The following is a 21547-nucleotide window of genomic DNA, read 5'->3' as shown; positions in this document are numbered from 1 at the left end:
TATCCCCTATTTAATTTCCAGTAACAAAGCACAAATCTTGACAACCAATTATTTTTCGAGTATTTGTCATGTATTTGAGTGGCCAATGGAGCCAAGAATTAGATGGACTTACCCGAGTATCACCAGTTCTCCATAGCGCAATCGCGGTTTGTCGTGCCCGTCGCCTCCGTCCTCGGCCAGTATGGGGGACTCTGTGCCGTCGGTGCTGTAAGTGCAAATGGGGAAAATGAAAATTAAATATTTAATGTAGATGCATTCTCATCCAGCATATAGTTATAGTTTTATTTCAGTTTTCTTTCTTGTTTTTTTTTTTTTGGTAATTTAGACAAAGAAATATTCGCCTGCATGAAAACTGCTGCTGGTACTTGTTCGTTGTTGGCCCATTATGTTGGCCAAGAAAAGGAAAACAATAAAGGAAAAGTTTTCCACTAGCAAGTAGGAATAAGGGAGGGAATAGCTGAAGCTAAAGCTAAAGCAAAACAATTTCAAAGTAAATGCCAAAGAAATTGCTCATTTTCAACATCTCTATTTCGCCCTTTTCTCAACCATATACACTCGTATAATTCTGCAACTTTTGCATGGCTTTCTTGGCTTTCTAGAATTTCAAATGAGGAAGTGTGCGAGAGATGGCTCCGCTCTGCCTCCGCTCTGCCAAGTGCACTTTTTCCGAAGGTTCCTGGCCCCAAAGCCCTAGCAGTGTCACAGCCTATCCTGACTCGCCTCGAGTTACTTGCGTAATTATAGAGATAATTATTTCACAAATTAGTTGCAAGACCGTCTTCGATTCCCCATTACCATGGATGACGAGGCAGACCTGATTCTATTTTTATTACATCTTAATACCAGTCTTGTTATTGGGAATTTCGGGTACATCATAAACTTATTTACGGCAATCTAATAAACCAGCTTGGCGCCGGTCCACGCCCACCCGTACATACACATGCCAACATAGCAAATGGATTTTTTAAATGTACTTCTCGCTGGGAACGAGGAGCGGGCTAGAAGGGGGCCTGCATTGATTTTTGCTCGTTGCATTTAAACTTGCTCCCCTTTCGGTGTGATGGTTGCGTGGACTGAATGGGCCCCAGCCCCAGTCTCAGTCCCAGAACCGACACATCAAGCGAGGGGCGGGTCTGGGGTGCTGTGGCACTTGAAATTGTGCAGCGCAGACAGAATTTCAGCCCACAAAAGCTGGCGGAGATGGGTGGTTGTGCTCGGTTGGGTTGCACCACATCAGACTCTGGGCGGGTGCAAGGTGAAAAGGCAAAAGGCCCACCACCACCACCACCACCACCCGCTCATTATCTGTCCCTGTCACTCCGTCTGTTTGCAGGCTTCAAATTAGCGCTGCAACTTTGTTTAGATATGTACAGACATATCTGAGCTGATGTACAGTCCTGTCAATGGCTATAAACAAGGACGTGCACATGAGCCAGCCAGTCCTGCTAGTCCTGCCAGGCATTAGTGTTGAATAACTGAAACTTAAAGCCAGGCAAGGCTATGAATCTTAAGCAACGAGATGACAATAAGATTCTCCAGTAATTATGCTTAGCAATTACGGACAATATGAGGTTACTGGTGCCCCGCACATCCTTAATTAGACAAAGAGACCAGACCACCTACTCGGCGTCAGCTTCGGCGTAAACTGGGTTAAATTGATTAAGACTAGCATGATTAATAATAATAGAAGTTTGTCAGCAGCAACCCCAGAGCTTGTCATTTGACTGCCACCCAAATTGAATTCAATTAAAAGGCAAACTGAGAAACAAAAAAGCAAGAATCGAAGTAAATATTTACACAATATGCGTGTGAGCTTCATGGGGATCTGCAATCCATTATTAAGCTAAGGCCATCATGTTGCTCAACATCCCAATTGAAACGGTTCTGGTTTAAAAGCTTAAATTATACCCAAGCGGGCTGGCTGGGCCAAGAATTCATTAGCAGATCGCATAAATCTTGATTATTTGGAAACGACAAAAAATTGGAAACAATTTCGAGGGCTTCCCACCACTGCGTGACTATTTCACATGCAATCAGCTGTTGTGCCACCATATTCTGCCACCGACAAGGAATTTATCGATTTTCAAAGGCAGCAGCATGCCACTATTTGCATACATTTCAATTTTGGAACTAACCCAGGCCCAGGCAAAAAATTGGAAACATTGTGAGCTATAAAAAAATATACAACAACGTTGTGCTGCCACATCGAGGGGGTGGAAGAGATACAGATACTAAAAGGGGCATCCATGAGATACGATATCTTTGATGGCATGGTTCTGGGCTCTGAGTTCTGCTTTCTGCTGTTTGTGTTGGCATTCGTATACATATTGGAGTTCCTCTACTGGTATTGGGAGTTTATGTTTGTATTTGTATTTGTGTTTGTGTTTGGGGCTGTGGTGTAGCCGGCTTTGTACTTTTGCTGTTGCCGTCTGTTGTTTAGGGAAATCAATTTTCGTGTCTGTGTGTTTGGGTTTAGGGAGCTGGTATTTGTGCGGGCCAAAGGCAGAGGGCCTCTGCCTCCGTCTCCGCCTCCGCCACTGTTTGTTGTGTAAAAGAGTATTTCATTATAGGCCACCAACTACCACCTCGTCGTTGCATGACAATGCTCGCAAAGCATCGATTTTCCTCGTTGTGGCCGCCGTGCATGCATCGCATGCCACACCAGAACCAGAGCCAGAGTCAGCCCAGAACCTGAACCAGAACGAGACCCACAACAGACCGACCCAATCGCATTACAATAAATTTTCAAACTAACACAAAGGGCAAACATGTCCCTGGCCCTACTCCAGTCCTCTACTCCCCCTCTCTGCGATTGCATGCCACAAACTGCAGCAGGACTCCATCAGCCAGCCAACTACTCTAGGATCGGGCCCTGAAATCGGGGCATCCGCTCTGACCGTAGGCCATCGCTGGTTTTCCGCAGCGGTTTAATGTCACGGGGTCGCCGCAGCCGTGGCTTATGCAAATTAATTTGATTATTACACGTAAGTAAGCGAGGTATTCATTGCATTCATTTGATTAGTCCGCAGCCCCACCTGACCGCCTCTCTGTTGCTAAATGGGGTCTTGCAAGGCTTTTAGCGTCTCGCTGCACCTCTAATTGAGTTTAAACAACGCGGGGGAGGTGCTGGTGGTGGTGGTGGTGGTGGATGTGTGAAGCAGCAACAAGCAGCAAGAGTCGAAAGGTCAGTTGGGGCAGCTCAACCTCTGTGGAAAAAATAAATTTAAATTCCATTTCCTTTCAAACTTTAACGAAATTTCAAAACTAAAAATATATAGTAAATCAAGTTGATCCCATTTTTTACATCATCATTATGATGCAGATGCCACAAAGGTTGTGTGGCACGACCAAAGTTTAAAAATAACACTTCCACGGGTAAACTTTTCGACGAAATTCTGGTCCGGTGCTTTCGGCCCAAATGGCAGCTGCAGCTAGGACTTCTTCTTCGTTTGCTCCAGTTTCGGTAGCATCGGGAGACATACATACATAGCTCACTATATTTATAACTTTCATAAATCTTTCGAGTTTGCCTGTCAGCGGCAAAAGTTGGAATAGCCAGCTAGCTACAAAGTGGGGGCGACAAAATGCTGTGTGCCTGGATGGCTGGCTGGCTGGCTGGCTCTATTTACATGCGGCGACAGCAAAGAAATATATTTGAGCGACCCCAGAACGAACTGGAAGCGAGTAGATAGTTCCCACTGCTTGTTTATTTCTGCAATTCTGAAATTTGAGCCGGGCCGGGCCGGACTCAGAACTGCAGTGTCGCCCCTCGCTCCTCGCTCCTGGCCCCTGACATGCCAAATAAATGCAAAGACCAGCAAAGTGCAATGGCAGATTAAACAATAAACAAGAGGGGGTAACAATGGGCCCTAGGGGGTGAGAGGGGAAGACAGACGACACTTTTTTTTTTTTAGGGGGTAACCCCTCAGGTATATACATACAGGCAGGTAGGAGCAGGTGTTTCGTTACCATATTTTATGGTTAAATTTGCGGTTTGTGCTTGGCTTAGCTGATGGGCAAAGACTCGGCTCTTCGCATGCTTCCCATGCCCATTCATATGCTCTGGCTGTTTGCTCATGTATCTGTATCTCAGTGTATCTGTATCTGTGCACATGTCTGTGCCACACAGCTGTTTGCATTTCAAGAATGAAACTCTCATTGAGACAACTTCAAAAGCCATCCACGAAAAAAACTCGTTTTGCCAGCGAAATTTAAGCAAAAAGAACATGGCCAGAAGAGAACATCAAAGTGGCGAAGCATAAAAAAAGAAGCAAAGTAAGGGAATTAAACCTCAAAGATACACATACTATACACTCTGTATTCTCGATCAAGAAACAATCCAGCGCTAAAGCTCTGAGATATTGCAATCGAGGAGTGACAGGGTCACAGAGTTTGTGGGTTTGGGCTGGGTTGTTTAGGCCTTGTTAGCGGCAAGCCACTAATTCCGTTTATGCAAATCGCTGCCTGTCAATTTCTTAACAACTTTTCTTTGTACTGGCCACAAAGGTAGTATCTTTCCTTGTCGCTCTCTGGCTGGCTGGCTTTCTCAGCTCGTTACATAATCGCCAGAAATTTCATTAAAAGCTTGTTTGGTATAGTTTATTTTTTATTTTTTTTTATATTTTTTGAACGAAACATTTGTCTATACCGAACAATGGCAGTTTAGTCTGTGTTGTTGGTTGCTCCCTGATCTTGCCACTTTTTGTTTGCCTATGCAGCGGCACGTCGCTAACAATATTTTTGCTTTTGGTTTGGCGGTGGCTTGTCTTTTTCCAGCTGCTTTTTGGCAAACAAATTTGCACTGGCACTACGCCACTACACCACTACACCACTACCGACCAGGGCGACCGAAACCCACCAAGCTGACTAAATTTAAACAAACAAACAGACGGCAAAAAGCGTATTTAGTTTACTTGCCAAGAGCAAAGAAAAAAAGTCCGAGCTGCTCTTGAGCACGTTTCTTCAAAAAGAGTTTCTGTGCGAAATGCGGTTTGTGGCGGAATATCTTCAAGATATTTGTCACCCGAGAATTTATAAATAAATGCCATATCTCGGCTTCCAAGCTCCATAGATTCCAAGTCTCTCAAAGACTACAATATATTACCCAACAATAATCCTCTTTTATTTTTATATTTTAATGGACTAGGAAGAGTATCTCGGAAAGCCTTTGATCATTGTCTGGCCGAACATTAGGTTTCTATGTTTATGGATTTTTCTAAGCCGCCTGACAGTTTTCGTTTTTCGGTTTTTTGCTGAGCAGCAGCGGCGGTTCGTGCCTCTTTTCTCCTCGTTTATGGCTAAAAATAAAAGGAACTAGGACCCCAACAGATGGGGGGACTAAGGCAACCCATTTCCGTGCTAATAGTTTCGCTTTTCATTCGTGGAGTGTTTCTATTTTCGCAGCCAAGTTGTCTGGGGTCTAATTCGGAGCCAAGAGTAGGGATGCAGTTTGTCATCTTAACTGCGAGCGTGGCGGTTAATGAAAGCATGAATATGATAATTTATCAGCTTTTTTTTATTGCTTAACGTCATCGGGAATGGCACCACAGCACTATCGTTGCTTTCAGCAATTTTAATAAACAAATGCCAAGTGCTGGGTTGAGCTGGGCACGACTTCCACTTCTTTCTAGCATTCGCGCCTGTATGCGTGATTATGAAACTAATGACAAGCTTAGCAGTGAGCAGTGAGTGAGAGAAGGGGTCCACAATGAACCATTCTGCCATCATCGCCAGCAACTAGTTTCCAAGCTTCCTCAATACGATGGCGTTTAATTAATTTCCCCCCTCAAATGGTGCATAATCTGAAAGTAATGCATATGCTACAAAAATTCAATTATTTCACTTTTATGATGTCATTTTTAAGCTGTTGTGGTTTCTGGTATCAGAAGACGATAACAAGTTCTTGTTTTGATAATAAACTCTCAACTCTCGCCTTCTTGGAGTGAAACGCAAAAAGGGGCAATTGTGAAATGGACTGTTTTCAATCTCCAGTTGATTCACCTCCGCACTCTGACTAATGCATCGACTCGGTATTCCCTGTACACTTCCCCAAAACCATTTTCAATTCAAATTTCTCGTCGAATATGGCCCCGCGGGTTGTTAAACTCATTAGCACCCAAAAAATAATAGACGAGAGGAATAAATCAGCCGCTAAGAGAAAACGGGTTCGAGTTCGAATAGGATGGAATGGCAGTTTCGGCAGTAAATTACTCAAAAAATATAATAAACATTGCGAATACCTTGCCTTTTTATTCAAACAAATAAAAATGGTAATCTTATTTGTGGTTTAAAAAATCAACTAACTGCCTTGAGGTGGAAAGTAAAAACTTAACCATATAATTTCTTTTTTGAGCATACCCCACCACCTCTAAATTCCAGGGTATTTGCATCTGCAGGCCAAAATGCGAACCAAAATCGCAGCTAGCTGAATGAGGCATTAAGCTATTTCTACTGCCGGGTGTAGGCGGTTCGCCAGCGGCCCGTAGTTGGTCGGAAAGCGCTTAATTATGTAGGCTCCGGGCCTCATTCCGGCTTCGGTCCGGGCCAAAAACCAACAGCACGCCCCGGCCTAATGAGCAAACGGAAATTGAAACTTTTTGGCGCTCTTTAAATAAACATTTAAACAAAAAGTGACATAATTTGGGCAGCAGCAAGTGAGCAGGGAGGCCCAGGCCTCGAAGTTACACTGCAGGTGCCGAAGAAAAGCAAAACTATGAAGAAAAAGTTATTAAAATAGTCGACACAAGGTGCGTGACTGAAGACGTTACGACACAATAAACACATGTACTAAAAGACAAAGGCGAAACAGCCAACACTTAACGCAGATTTTATAATAATAAATAAAGCACATCGTCATGTTGGCTTAGTTTTCAGACCAGTTCGTAACTCCCATGGGTAAACGAAATCAGTGGAACCCACAACTCAAGATATACATGCTTTTTCGATTTGTGGTGAGGGCCCTGGTTTCAGTAAATTGGAAAAAAGGGAAAAACTGGAACAACAATTATCTGACAAGCCATTATCAATCGAAGTTCTTTCTGGCCGGCGATCGTCAGTCTATTGACCCATTTAAGTGGCTCGGTTCGGTTCGGATCGATTGGGTTCCTATCCGAAACCCCATCCCTCAGCTCCAAAAAAAGAACCTCCATTTGCTCAACTAATCGTCGATCAATCATTAGAGCGGCAAAGACCTTTCTATACCCTTACTCTGTGGCATTACAACTAAGTAGTGGCGATAAGGTAATTCTCCAAATGGAGGAAGGAGAGCTGAACTGAATCTATGGGCTTACATGGGGTATACCATCCGATATTGTTGTGATACCAGAAATATAGATAACTTATCTAGATAAACTATCCTACCGGCACACGTTTCCCCACCAGTCTAAAGTTCATTAAGTGTTGGATTTTATTTCGAAAATAATTTAAAGAGGAGACATCCGACAATAAGTCAGTCGAGATGTAAAGTAAAATAGTGCAGTCCCGCTTCTCTGACATTTTATTCTCCCCTCGGTATCAATCACCTTTAATGCCGGCACTTTTATGAACTCCCAAATCGCTGCCGGAGAGTATCACTAGATCGGCCTCCTATAAATAGTTTCTGTATTCCATTCTTCGGAGTGCAGTCTAGTACCTTCCTTCCACCAGAACACTCTAGCGATTGCTTTGTTGTCTGCATGTGTGTGGCAGTTGGTTATTTTTGGTCTTTATCGGCTTGGTTGTTGCTCTTTTCGGCTTTGTTGCTCTCGACCAGCCAGCCATGCATCCATCCATTCGATTGAATCGAAACGTATCAACGAGTCCATTCCATTTGGTTCCCTTTGGAGAAAAAAAAGAATGACTCTATTTTTGGCAGCACTCTAAGATTTATGATCAAACGTCTGCCACTCTGACAGTCGATTCAGCTCAGTTTGGTTTGGTTCGGCTCAGTCAGCCATGTTTACACACTTTAATTGGCAGGCGGTGGAAGTGGTAGAGGTAGTAGCGGTGGCCAGAAGACCGAGGCACGACAGGAAATACTCCGGCGGTTGAGGTTGAAAATTGGTTTTTATTTTTTTTTTTCTCTCGTCTCTGGCACGGATGCTCCCGCCCAAGTCAACTGGCCGTGGTCTGAAGCCCGAAAGCGCTCTGAGCACTGGCTGACTGCCCGGCTGGCCATAATCAAGCCAATTTAATAATATGTTACGGCTGCACACAATTTCACCTGCAAGCGCATCAGCCAGTCGAGGCAAGCAACCAGAGGAGGAGTAGCCTTCTCCGGCCGGCGATCTTTCTTCTGACAGCCACGAAAATTGCAATTTGATTTAAAAATTATGCTCGTCTGTATGCGGAGAGTGTTGTGCGTAAAGTCAGAACACACGAGAGTACACGAAACGATATAAGAAATAAAAGCAACAGTCTAACCGGGCACCGGGAAATCAATAAAATTTTGGCCATGATGTACGTGACACTTGAAGTGGCGGGATGTTGACGAGCTCAAAGCTCCCAGTTCCAAGCTCAAAGAGAATCTGATTTTTTTGCGCATTAGAGAACAGTTTTTGAGCCAGAAACGAGCAGGAACGAGAAAAAAAAATGGGTAGATTTAGGAGCCGGCAGCTGCACAAAGGGCAACCGGGCCACACTTGGCCATGTTGGCTCTTAGCTCTTGGCTGTTGGGTAGCAATTTTGCACGTAATTCGTCACGTAGCGAAAATGTTGTTGATGATTTTGTTGTTGTTGTTGTTATTGTTGTTGTTGTTGATTATGCATTGAAAAAGTTCCAGCCAGCCACAATCTGCATGGCCAAAACGCAGACACAATCGACTCACTCGAGCATGAGAGGGAGGAGAAGGGCAAGGGGAGGTGCAACAACACATTGAAAAATTTCCTATTCACATTTTAAAGTACCTTGTTCCTTTTTGGATTTTGCACTTTTTTTTAAAATACCCTTTTCTGGCAGTGCAGGTGGTGAGAGCCGAGCCAGTGAGCGGTAGAGATGATGGCAGCTGCTTGTTGATTGCCAGCCTTCGGGGGAAACTATGAAAATGCAACAATAACAATAACAATAACAACAGTGCAGTAAAAGCAACAATGAACATTCACATTCACCAATTAAAGCCAAATTGAAATGAAGCCATAAAATGGCCAAGGCAAGAGGCCTGGTCACGCCTAGACACAGACGAAGGCCTACAAGCCAAAGCCAGGCCTTATCGGCGGTTCATTGGCATTTGCCAGCATTCGATTGACATTTGGCCATAATCGATATTATAATCTTTGCGAGAAAATGCTACGATTTCAAATGTATTATGTCAATCAACTCGGATGTCAAAGGTCGCAGACCAAATCACAAGTAACGGGTCGGAAAACGTGCAGTTTTGGGTCAGACACGGAACGACCTCAAATCTCCAATTCCAATTCCAATTCCAGCGAACTGAATCGTCGGAATCGGAAAATTCCTGTGTGCGCGTGAATATTGATTGGTAGTGGGTCGGGTCGATCCCTCTAACCCTCTAATAGGGGTACAAGGATACCACACAGGGATTACCCAACAAACAATGAGCGAGCGGTGATACCGATAGCCCGGGAAGGGCGTCATTATCTTGATGGCCGGTCATCGATACTCCTGTGATACAAATTACCAGTCAGTTGTCGGAATCATGGTCAGAGGCTCCAATTATGGGTATCATGGACGCCGAATACCAAGAACTCGTAAACGCTATGCAAATAATTAATATGAAATTGTTGCCAGGCGACTCAACTTCGGCCAAAAGGCACAATTTTCTCTGGCAGAGTATCGAGAAAATGTAACATTCGTCATCGGAAGTCGGCAAACACAGGCGTACGCACTGGCCCCTAGTCGGGAATACATAAGTATATATGTTTATTTTAATATCAAGAGGGCCGAGGACCGAGGAACTCGGGGTTCCTCTTACCTTTCCGCTCTCAGCTGGCTCTTCTGTAACAACAGGCGTTGGCAAAACAGTTGTTGCCAGGCCAACTGTGCCGATTATGTCACCGAGCCAGCCAGCCAGTCAGTCAGCCAGCATGGGTTAAAGAACAGGCCCCCTTACAGCCTGCCCCCAAGTGCCAGCCGCCTCGTACCACTCTTGCCACTTCTTGCATCCCGCGTTTATCATCATTACGTGTTCTGTGGCATTTGTCGTCTGGTTTCTTGGCTCTTGGCCCGGTCGGTCGGTCGGTCTGCATGTAAGCTGGCTTATTTCAGCTAACATGTCAGGAGACTTAATGCTCGTAAACGCCACCATGTTAGCTGTCGATCCAACTGATCGGCCAAATAATTATTCTGACATCTTTGTAAGACCTCGCTTTTTGCAACTTTTGAGAAATGGTTGTGTTTGCGAGCTGTCAGAACCGTTAATCATGAAATTCTGGGGTTAATGGCAAGACAGCCTCCTCCCTCCGATGCAAATGTCAAAGGGCAGCACTCACTAAGCTCGGAAATTTAATTGTTGGGAAACGCTGTTCACTCCCCCTGCCCTTATTTTCGTGAAATGTGGCTCGACCACGACCTCATTCCGAGTGCTGCCCTTGTTTAGCATACACATGTGAGTGTGTGTTGTGTGTCGCTCCATTGTTGCTCTTGTTGGTATTTCAATTTTGCTAATGCAACAAACGTCGCTTACCGCCTTTGAAATGCTCAGTTTTCAGTTCTCAGTTCCGTTCTAGTTTCCAAAGGGGGTGGTGCCAGGCAGCAGGCAGACCTCCCCAAACTTCAAATGATTTACGAAATGCCAGAAATTTGTCGATTCGATTACGTTGAGTGAGTGCCCAAAGGTTATCCATCAGAAAACCCATCGAGTGTGGGGTTTGGAAAGCAGGAAAAGCAGAAAAGAACCCATTAGTAAAATTTACCTTGCCGCACTTTCAATTTTAGTTTTTAGACCAGTTATTGGGAACGGATACCGACTTTTATTGCTCAGACTTGTGCATACGGATACCTAAAAATAAGTATTTGTATTTATTTAGCCGTAAACTTGGGCAAGAGTCGTCCGCAGTCATAAAATCGTGGCGGGGTTTCTATTCCGTTTCCGTTCCACGCCCAGCACGTAGGACCTTATCAACGGAAGTACGAAAAGAAACACGAGTGCCGCTAAAAAGTGACTTGTTTTCTAGTAATTGACGGTGCTGACCTTCGCACATTCATAGCCAAGGCCGACCAGTTTGACCGAATTATCTCCCACAGTGGTAATGCGGTCTTTAAGAAGCTTGGCTTGGAGATTGGCAGCTTTATAACACCTACCTTTGTATGTGTATAGAATTTAAATCTTTATAGAAAAATATACACTCCTCCCATGTAGTTAAAGTCAGCATTATAATGAAGAAAAATCCATTTATCACAGCTTGATAAAACTGCCATATAACTGAAATGCAATCCCATATATTCCCACCACTTTTCATGAGCACCACCCCCACCCCAAATTGCCATATCTTGATATTTGTTCAATGAATTCTCAAATCGCCAAAGCGTGCAGATAATTTTTATTTAATTGCAGCAGCACGAAAGCAAAAACAACAAGCAAAAGATGAACGACAACAAAAAAAAAAACATTTTTCATGGATTTTTAATGCAAATGCTATATGCCTCATATGGCCAAGTCCGGTTGTTCGATGTTCAATGTTCGATGGCCAGTGGCCAGTGGCCACACACACGCACTTTGGATACACAATATATGCATATACATAGGTGGTATCCCCGGTGGCAAGAGCAGCTTCCATAATGCCACAATGGGGAGCGGAGTGGAGTGGCGAGATAGAAACAAAACCACAAATTGCGTTGACAAGTGCAGTGCACACACAACGAGCACCTTGACGTCGTTGCCTGGGATTTATGGATACGGCTGGGATGGCTGGCTATATGGGGTATGGTCAGAGGTGGAGGTACACCAGGCAGCAGGCATGTCAACAACACTGTGACAACCGCCGGCTTCGTCAATAATCAGACGCTGAACCCAAAAGACGCACCAGACGTTGTCGTCTCAAGGCGACAATGACAGACAGCAGCAGGAAAAACAACATCAAAGGGGGGCTCAGGTCTCAGGTTAGCGAATAAATAAATACCCTGCGGAAGGGATCTCTATAGAGTCTAAAGAATCAACCTATGATACAGTCTGGTAAAGGTATGTGATTCAAGAAGATTCACTTGAAATGTGTCACTCTGAGAAAGTGAATGAGCAAGGGAGTCACCATATCATGGGTTATTTGAATGATGAATAATTTTCAACAATGATATGCGATTGAGAACATACTTCATACTTTTATATATTTAATTTTAAATATATTTTTAAACAAATATAACTAATCTTATACCCAGAACCTCATGAGAAGTGTATCATTCAAGGAGCTGCATTTCTTGTCATTACTTTTGTTTGGCTATGACTATTGCGTCGGGCTTTTATTTTCTTTTCTTTGACTTTTTATGGAGCTCTTTACTCCGCATTGTTTGCAGTGACAATTGCAATTGCAATTGCCATAATCAGTGCAAAGGCAGACGCCGCCGAGCGACGCGACGCTACTAAAGACAAAGGCCAAGCAGCACACTCACTTTCGTGCCGCGGCGAGAGGCAAAGGTGCAAAAAGAAAAGCTGGTCAGCGACATTGCCACATTGCCTCATCGATGGAGCGAACAGAGCTCCCAGCTCCCAAGCCCCCAAGCTCCCAAGCCCCCAGTCGAACCAGTTTTACTTCCATCTGTGACGCATGCATCGAGTTTTCTTTCTTGAGCTTTTTGCGCAGCGAACCGATGATTTAATCTGTTTGGACTGGCCGGGCAAACAATTGCTGATCTTCAGCTTCATTAGAGGAGGGAGAAAAAGTGCCACCATGTTTGCATACCCTTGAAGTAGCTATCTACTGTGCCACTACTATATAGTCGCTTGATTCCAGCGAAAACCAATCATTGTTCGCATTATCTGTAGGAGTACATACTCGTATTTATAGATTCAATGGAATTGTTAAGCACTAGAGCGTTGAGCTCTTCAGGGACAACAGCCTATACTCCAATAGCCGCTTGTAAATATAAAGATTAAGTTCTACACTCGAGTCGGAAAATAGTCCGCACAGTATAGGTATAGAATTACAAATGGAATTCAGAAATTATCTTCCCCCGATAACTGACCTCAGACACGTAACTCAATTGATCTCTCTTTTCAATTAAATGGAGGGCTTCTAACACGATCTCTCTAACGAGATGATCAAATAGTCATTTCTCTTCAAGTATAGCTTCTATGACATAAACATTACTCATATATGTTTGGAATTAAATCAAAAGTACAATTTCCAGGGCCAAATGGGTCTTCCTCGAGTTGATATTGACAAGCCAAAGTTCGACCAGTCGACCTACTGGGGCAGGTTCCAGCACTTCTTCCTGCTCTGCAACCCACTCAACATTCTTGCCTCCGATGCGGAACTGGACAGGGCCCGCGACATCGTCATCCGGTACCGGGACGGCAAGGATGTGCCCGAGTGCAAGACCATTGACGATGTGTGGCAGGCCAAGTACCTGTACGACTCCGCCTTCCATCCCGACACGGGCGAGAAGCAAATCATCGTTGGGCGGATGTCCGCGCAGATGCCCGTGAACACGATCATCACGGGATGCATGTTGATTTTTTACAAGAGTACGAAGGCGGTGGTCTTCTGGCAGTGGTTCAACCAGACCTTCAACGCCATCGTGAACTTCACGAACCGCTCAGGTGCCTCCTCGATTAGCTATCCCCAGCTGGGGCTGTCCTACTGCCTCGCAACGGGGGGAGCTCTGGGCACGGCCCTGTCGATGAACCGGGCGGTGAGGCACATGAACCCGCTCTTCAGTCGACTGGTTCCGTTTGTGGCTGCCGCCGCTGGCAACGGCATCAACATTCCCGTAATGCGAAGCCAAGAGCTGATCGAGGGGGTGGCTCTGCTGGACGAGAAGAACATGGAGCTCGGGAGGTCCAAGAAGGCGGCCGCCATTGGCATCTTCACCGTCGTCATGAGTCGCGTGGCCATGGCGGTGCCCACAATGACCCTAACTCCGGTGCTGATGAATCACATGGAACGCAAGGGCTTCCTTGCCAAAGATTCCAAAATGTCTGCTCCCCTCCAAGTGCTAATCATCGGCTTCATCCTGATCTTCTCCACTCCAGCAGGCTGTGCTCTGTTCCCGCAGCGGTTTGGCATTTCGGTGAATAGTTTGGAGCCGGAGGTGCGGGATAGCATCAAGAAGCTGCGCCCCGACCGTTTGGTACAACAAGGGACTCTGAGTCGGTTTTGAATTCTTTTCGGGGAAAAATTGCAGAAGTGTCGGACTTATCTGTCATTTACTTTCTGGACGTCAGCTTGCCAAATCGCCTGTTTTTTTTACTCGGATTTAATACATTTCTATTATGCTGCGATCTGCTCCAACAAGCTGTCGGTTAATTGCTGTAATTTCACGGTGTTTCAGCCTCTTAATTGCCAGCAGATTTCAAGGGGGTGTGGCCCCATCTCAGCTACAACTCGCACCAAGGAGAGGAATCATAAAGTGCCTGGCAAATACCTGGCAAAAGCAAAAAACGATGATTCAAAGTGCATAGTTGATGTCATCGAACAGGTGCTATGGAATATCTGAAATGTGTGTCAGGGAAAAGGTATTGGATTACAAGGGAAGCAGGTCTCTGAATTAGATCTTTGATCTCTGAACTCTGAGCTCTTAATCCTCTTAATAAGAGATCACAATAGGCCATCGTATAACTCCCTACCTATCTTATCGGAATGCTAATCCCAGAAAACCCCTCCAGGTAACTGGACCGGAGTGAACTTGTTTTGCAGAAGATAAGTTTCTGCAGCGAAAACATTGACCCGCAATTAGGTTTATCAGGGCATTATTATCTTAATTTTATGCTGTTCCGCCAACAATCTCATTGTGATTTAATATTCCAATTTGTGAAGTGATTCTCCACTTTTTTTTTGGCCAACGAGCTGGGAGTCACGACCGCCTCTTGGCTGATCCAAAGAACCAAAACAATGCTTATCAGAGAAATGGGGGATTGTTATTCTGGGAGTTGAGATGAGGACATGGCAGATAATAGCAATTACCTTAAGTTATTTATTTCATACTAAGTTAAGAGAGCATCTGACAGATGCCATGTCACTCTCATTCATGAATAATACTCGTAATGACACCTCTGGAGTTACTTTTCAATCTAAGCTTGTGAGCTTGGGGATTTGTATCCCTGCTCCAGTTGTTCTGTCTGGTTAGCAGCATAAACTGCGCAACATATTGGCAGAAATGTGGGTCAACAGCACAACCACAACAATAACACCCAATAAATGCCACAATTGTGTGCCAAGAATGTATCTGCCAGAGTGTGCTGCAATTGCAGTTACAAATCAAAGTGCCAGACCTACATAGTTCCACACCCAGCCCCCGACTATAGAGAACTGAAACGAAGGCGCGCCCGCCTTAACCACCACCACGATCATCATCATGGAGTAATCGCAGCAGTTTGTTCATCAATTTTAGGTGGTTAGCTATTTGAAAATTGCGCGAAAAGTTATGCCAACACGGCACACGCAAATGCATGGTCTATTAGCACTCCAACTAATGCAATTACGCACTAACTAACGTGGAAATTATGCAAGTAAACAGTTTAATTGGGTCGCGAAATGGGCGCAATGGTGGTGTTGCGGGAGAGGGCGGGCCATGCCACCTCCGGGAAATGGCAGAACGGCTATGTGCAACATGGCCAACTTAATCTGTGCGGCAATGTCGCTGTTGGCCAGGAAACTGGAGCACTCGCGGCATATAGATAAAGTAGCTCCTTCTAAGCTCCCCCTCTAGATACTATTTCCATTAAAATTTAGGAACTAGTACTTAAGTTGTTCTCTCACAACCCGTAGACTGTTGAAGATCAAGTAGCACTATTTATTTATTTATTATTTATAACTCTTCTGATTAAACTCAATTTTAATTACAAATAATAACCATTTCGCCTAATGATTTCTACTTAATTCTAGGAAGGCAGTTACCATCTTATTCTCAAGTCATTTTCGTTTGTGGGAAGCTGTTATAATTCTAAAATTCTATACCTTGAGTTAATTTCTGCCAATTAAAGTTGGCTCATCTGAGAGTTGGCAGTTCTGAGAACGGATTTGCCAGCCCACAAGGCCCATAACTGTACCAGCCAACGCCTAAGCAGGAGCTAAGCTAACAAGGCTAACAAGCCCCTCGCCACTTTAGCCGCTGAATCTTGAAACTCTGAAACTCCAACCCACGCCATTTTCAACTGTTAACTAAGATACATATTTATGTGGAGCCAACAATAACTGAGGAATTTCCCATTTCTGGTCTTTGTGATTTTTGCAATTTCTGTGTCTCCGCCGTGTGTGGGAAATCAATTGTTCACAAAAACTAAAAGCGTTTCAGCCGGGCGGTGTAATTATTTCAAATGAGTTCACAAAACCACACAGAAACCTCAAATAAATAAAGTATCAAAGCCATGCCATTCCGGGCCAATCCAATCCAATCCACCTCCAGGTCTTGGCCAAAGTCAAGTGGGGATGCTGTGGGGGCAGCATCCGCATCAGCAGCAGCTTAGCAGCAAAAAATGTTTCCAATTGCCTTAAAAACGTTTTTGGATTTTGTAAAAAGTTTTCGGGCCAAAAACTTACCTGAAAAAGAAAAGAAGACAAATTATAAGTAAAAAAATGTATATTGAGGAAAAGTTTTCGAAGGGGACTGGGGGAAAATGGATGAGATGGCCGGAACAGCAGCTTGGTGGCAAGCCAATGACCTAAGTGCAAAAAAACACATGCAGGCACACACACACACACACTGAGACACACTCGTACTGGGGGAGCAATATCCTCTATCCTTTGTGGCAAGCAGTCTGGCACACGCTCACTTTCCTGCGGGCTTATTGTGCGAGGAAACTCGAACTAAGCCAACTTGCAGACAAAGGATGTGGCTCTCTGTCTGAGTCTCAGGCTCTCTCTCTCACTTCTGTGGGATTCTCCTGTCCACTTGAAGCCAGGCAGCAGCCCACCATCATGTTTCAAAGGACAGGCGGCGGCGGGCGGGCTTAGCCCGGCTTCTCATCTTCCTCTCGCTTAGCGTCTTCACACAACAAATCGGAAATGCCCGACAAAACAAAGAAGAAAAGCTGCCACTGGAGGAGGCGAGTGAGGGCCGCAAACAAGGTTCAGAACGCGCTTAAAGGAGCAGTTGCGTTTAAAGTGCAATGTGCCAGGGAATTAAGGTCAAATCGTATACAAAGGCCCCTCGAGAGGGGAATGCAAATGTATATCTCTGGCAGTAGCTCCCAACCAGCTTGTCTCGCTTTCAGCAGTGTCTGTGGTCTGGGATCCGGAATCGGGGATCTGCTACCCATTACTTCTATAAAACTCTTAGGGTATACTCTTAGCATTCCAAGTAAACAACAGACTATCAATCATAGGTTTAGTGCTTTAGAGTTCAAAATATTAAAAGAAAATAAAACATATATCCTTGATAAGCCCTTCCTTACTGGGTGTCCTCGTGGTCGTTCACCCTTGACTTCCTCCTTGCTGATTCATGTGACAATGTCGCCACTTTTTTCTGTTTTATTAAACATTGTTTCATTTTTTGCGCCCCAGGATGTGTTGGCTAGTTTCCACTGCAGCTGCAACTCAGCGACATGCATATCCTGCCCATACAGGATACGACGCTGGGCTGAAATGGACAATGCACCGGTGGTGTCGTATCCATGTTACAGCCATCACACCACACCACACCACAAGCCCGTCGTCAGTCACGCCTCACTGCCATCGCTCACATCGCTTTTCACATCAACTTCACACATCCAAATCAGAGTTAAACGCGCTCATTAGGCAATTTTCATTTTCACTTTCATATTTTTCACACCACAGCCCGAAAATTTCAACAGGCCCAATGCAAATTTGTCGTAAATTGTTGAAAATTACTCAAGCCAGCCCCCGTCAGCCAGAGAAGAGGAAACTTTCACTCGACCAGGCCAGCAAATCGGAGGACCAGAGACACTACGCGGGTAGAGGGTAATGGGTAATGGGAGGAGTGTTCCTTATGTGGGTCAGCAGCCGGGAGCATCAAACTCTGCCTCCCAGTTTGTGCCTCGGTTTTCGGGTAATCTCAAACGATTTCGTGCTTTTGACACTTTGAGTTCAAATGCCAATGATCGGAATGGCAATTTCGGTTGCTATCCCAGTGCCCCCCGTTCCTCTCTCAATTGATAAGCATCATGAACTTTGAACCCGACGCCTCCAAGCAATCAACTTAGATGGTTACCTTCCAGAAGCCATAAAGCTTAAAGATGGAAGGAATATTTTGCAGAAGTCTAAGAGGTTTCAGGACAAAAGTTAAGAGAGCAGAGCAGGGGTCAAGGATACTTTATGGATTGCCTCGCAGTTCGTTCTAATTAAAATATAAACAGTCCAGTCCACGACAGTACTGGAACCTTGAGAGCAACGCTCCCCAGCTCGGTCAGCAGTAAATATTACAGTTGAAATAGGCTATACCGGGGGAAAAGGGAGTAGGAGTGTAGGAGTAACTCCCATGAGCTGGGGGACCTCGGTGAGGTTGTTGATACCGATGGGCGCCTCTTTGTGCTCCGAAACAGACTGGATTTAATGCAAAGAGCTCAGTAGTCAGAGCAGTCGTGATTAGTACGAAAAGTTATTTTATTTAGTTTATTTATCCAGCAAGCCCATGTGGTTTGTGTGTTTTGTCTGTTTGGATTCCACGCTTGACATTTTCCGCCAGTGCTCTTATCAGAGAACAGCACACACATGGACCCAAATGCGCTCCTAATTAAGGCTTGCTTCAAAAATCCAGGTCACGTGTATTTGCTTGCCTGATTATAGTTTGTTTTTTCTGTTTTTCTGTTCTGTGGCGGCGTCAGCTGCATTCAACTAATCAGATTCTTTTCATGCCCCGGCTGATAAGAGGGTCTGTCCCCCGGGTCTCCCTTATCGCTGCACTTTGTATCTGGCAGACACAAAGCCCAAACAAAAGTGAAATGATAAGCAAGGGCAACTGCAAAATGCAGCAACCAGTAGTAGGGTAGCAGCAGAAGACTCAAAATGTGGCAACTGGCAGTGTCTAACTGGCAGCTCGCTAATCCGCCTCCGACAGACAGCTTTTCAGCAAAAAAGAGTGAAAGTAATGGAGAGATGGAGAGAGCGTCAGGAATTCCCTGGCACCATTTCCATTATTTAGTTTGAAATTTTAATTTCGGTTTATTAAAGTTTCAGTTTCGGTTCAGGCAACTGTCAAGGTTGAACAGGAAGGCCGCTTGTCCAGCTTTGACAAAATAAGCTTCTAAAATTTCGAAAAAAAAAATCTGGGAAAATGATAAACCATAAAAGATTAAATTTTAAGTAGAAAAACTATAAGAAAACATTGTAAATTATTCAAAGAATAAAACTGTCCATAATATAAGACATTTTATGATAATAAAAATAAACTTTAACCCCAAAAAGATACATTTTTCTTTATTTTTTAAGCAAGAATTGGTCTAATTCTTAAGATATTTTATTTTTAGAATGAATCTTTGTATCTTTATGGCAGAAAATGTAATGAAAAATATAACCCTTGACCAAAAACCCCTAACAAACCCCCATTTGCTGGAGTCATGAGCATGAATAATGAGAGTTAATTATGTTCATTGCGGATGAGTACCTATCTGATTATGATTCAGACAAAGTTTTGGCCTGAAAGTGAGTATGCAGTGCGATTTCCATTAATAAATTAGCACTTAACAAATAAGCAGAGTAAGCAACGTAAGCAACATAAACAAATTGTTACTAAGCAGAGCAACAGGCTGCACTTCCGAGGGGAGTTTTGAATCGAGGGAGGGCCTCCGCCATCAGCAACTAGGAAGTCGTGAAAACAAAGCCATGCTCAATGAAAGAGAAGAGCCCTGCGCCGACAGACAAGAACAAACAGCGGCAGGCCCAGAGCCAGAGCCAGCAGAACAGCGAAATTAAATTTTAATTTTAATCGCCAAAAACGAATAAACACAAGAGCAGTATGTATGTGGTGGGGAGGCGAGAGAAAGAGACTGGGGGCCCATCCAGAAGAACACAAGGAAGCGAATTATTCACACATACTCATACTCATATACTCACACTCATATACTCATGTACTCATACTTATTCCCAGCCAGAAGGCAAACGGCCGCTGTGCAGGAAGACAAGCAAGGCTGAAAGAATAGCATTTAAGAAATGAATTTTGTATCTCAGGCAGTCGAATATACAATATATTTTGTTGGGAATGTCCATAGGTCCTCCATATGTCTCGTTAAGAGGGCTGCTACTCTACTCCTCGAGTATTCCGAAATCCCTGACCACGCCCTGGAATGCTATTTAAACGATCTCGGCTGTGGGATATGTACGCATCGAATTTAATAAACACTGGAACGGGCACTGGGCACTGGGCACTGGAAACAGACAGTGGAATATGCATGAAGGCTGGGGATTTGTACATAAATCCCTGCCAGACGATCGCCAGAACCTCAATAATAACAATACCAACAACAACAACAAGAAGAAGAGTATTCTGTAGAACCCAAACAACAACAACAAGTTGAACAGGTCGCGGACTTTTCAGGTAAAAAATAATAAAAAGCAGACACCAGGAGGCAGGAAGTGTATAGGTGCGAGAGAGAGGCAGAGACTCGATAAGGCCTCGATATTGTTGGCCGATAAATATCGCCACAAAATAGGAGAAATACGAGAATTCTACGCGAAAGGGAAGAAAAATCTGGGAAATGGAGCGGAGTGGGGCGAGGGCGGACAACATACCAAAAAATGTAGTAAAAAAAAAAGGTAAACAACAACAAGGTAGAAAACATCAACAAACTAATACAACTGTAAAATATGCAACAAGAAGAACCTGCTTTTGAGTGCAACAACAACAAACAGCGAATGCAGGAAAAAGGCAACAAGAACACGAAAAACATAGATACAAAGTAATGGAAAAAATAGTTAGAGGCAAAGTCTAAAATTAAAATAAGCGAGATGGGAGACACGGAGGGATAGAAATAGAAAATGCAACGTATGCAGTTTACAGTTAATAAATAAATGCAATAAGGCGATCCTTTTTGTTTTTAAATAAAAATAAATAATTTATTAAACAAAAGATTAAATATCACTCTTTTTTAACATAAACGTTTATTAAGCGTAAATTTAAATTCGAAAATCATTTTTGAATTAAAAATCGTCCCTATTTTCATTTCCAACACTGTTTTTGGAGATGCTATTTTGGAGGCCCGCAGATGGAAACTCGGAAAATCGTGTAGAAAATCAAATTGCAAAGAAAAACTTCACTTGGAGGTACTTTGTTTTTGTTTTTATTTATTTGATTTTTATTTTTATTGTTGTTTTCGTTTCTGCAGTCGTGACGTCAAAGCGCATGCGTTGAAACGAATACCGCTTTTCTACTGCTATTTGGCTGTCATTTCAATGATGTTATGGCTTATCCTTTAGACCCCTTTTAAGGGGTATCCTCGTTCAGTGGCAGAGCTGGTAACATTCTTGAAGTGCTTTTCGACTCAAATGCTCCGAACTTGAGGAGGAT

At 44.0% G+C, this 21547-nt stretch overlaps 1 protein-coding gene, 2 long non-coding RNA genes and 1 pseudogene across 4 annotated transcripts in view; 3 read left to right on the top strand and 1 right to left on the bottom strand.

The window, feature by feature from the left end:
- LOC116655998 overlaps positions 1-116 on the top strand; it is a 623-nt gene extending 507 nt beyond the window's left edge. For both annotated transcript variants that reach the window (XR_004311023.1, XR_006506929.1), the window contains exon 3: positions 1-116. This exon is cut by the window's left edge and continues 75 nt beyond it. This is a non-coding gene — a long non-coding RNA (uncharacterized LOC116655998).
- The window catches only part of LOC6501503 (protein pellino), a 28494-nt gene that overhangs the window by 5085 nt on the left and 1862 nt on the right, over positions 1-21547 (bottom strand). The window contains exon 3 of the mRNA XM_001955346.4: positions 113-205. Coding sequence (XP_001955382.1) covers positions 113-205 — 93 coding nt within the window. The remainder of the gene's footprint in view (positions 1-112; positions 206-21547) is intronic.
- On the top strand, positions 13255-14382 carry LOC6499062 (annotated as a pseudogene).
- LOC116655999 lies at positions 18628-19448 on the top strand. The gene is made up of 2 exons (XR_004311024.2): positions 18628-19129; positions 19216-19448. It is a non-coding gene; the product is annotated as an uncharacterized LOC116655999 (long non-coding RNA).

Source organism: Drosophila ananassae, chromosome 2L, assembly GCF_017639315.1.
Source record: "Drosophila ananassae strain 14024-0371.13 chromosome 2L, ASM1763931v2, whole genome shotgun sequence".
Classification (NCBI taxonomy): Eukaryota; Metazoa; Arthropoda; class Insecta; order Diptera; family Drosophilidae; genus Drosophila; species Drosophila ananassae.
The sequence above is the reverse complement of the archived record's forward strand: the minus strand, read 5'-3'. Positions and strand labels throughout refer to the sequence as shown.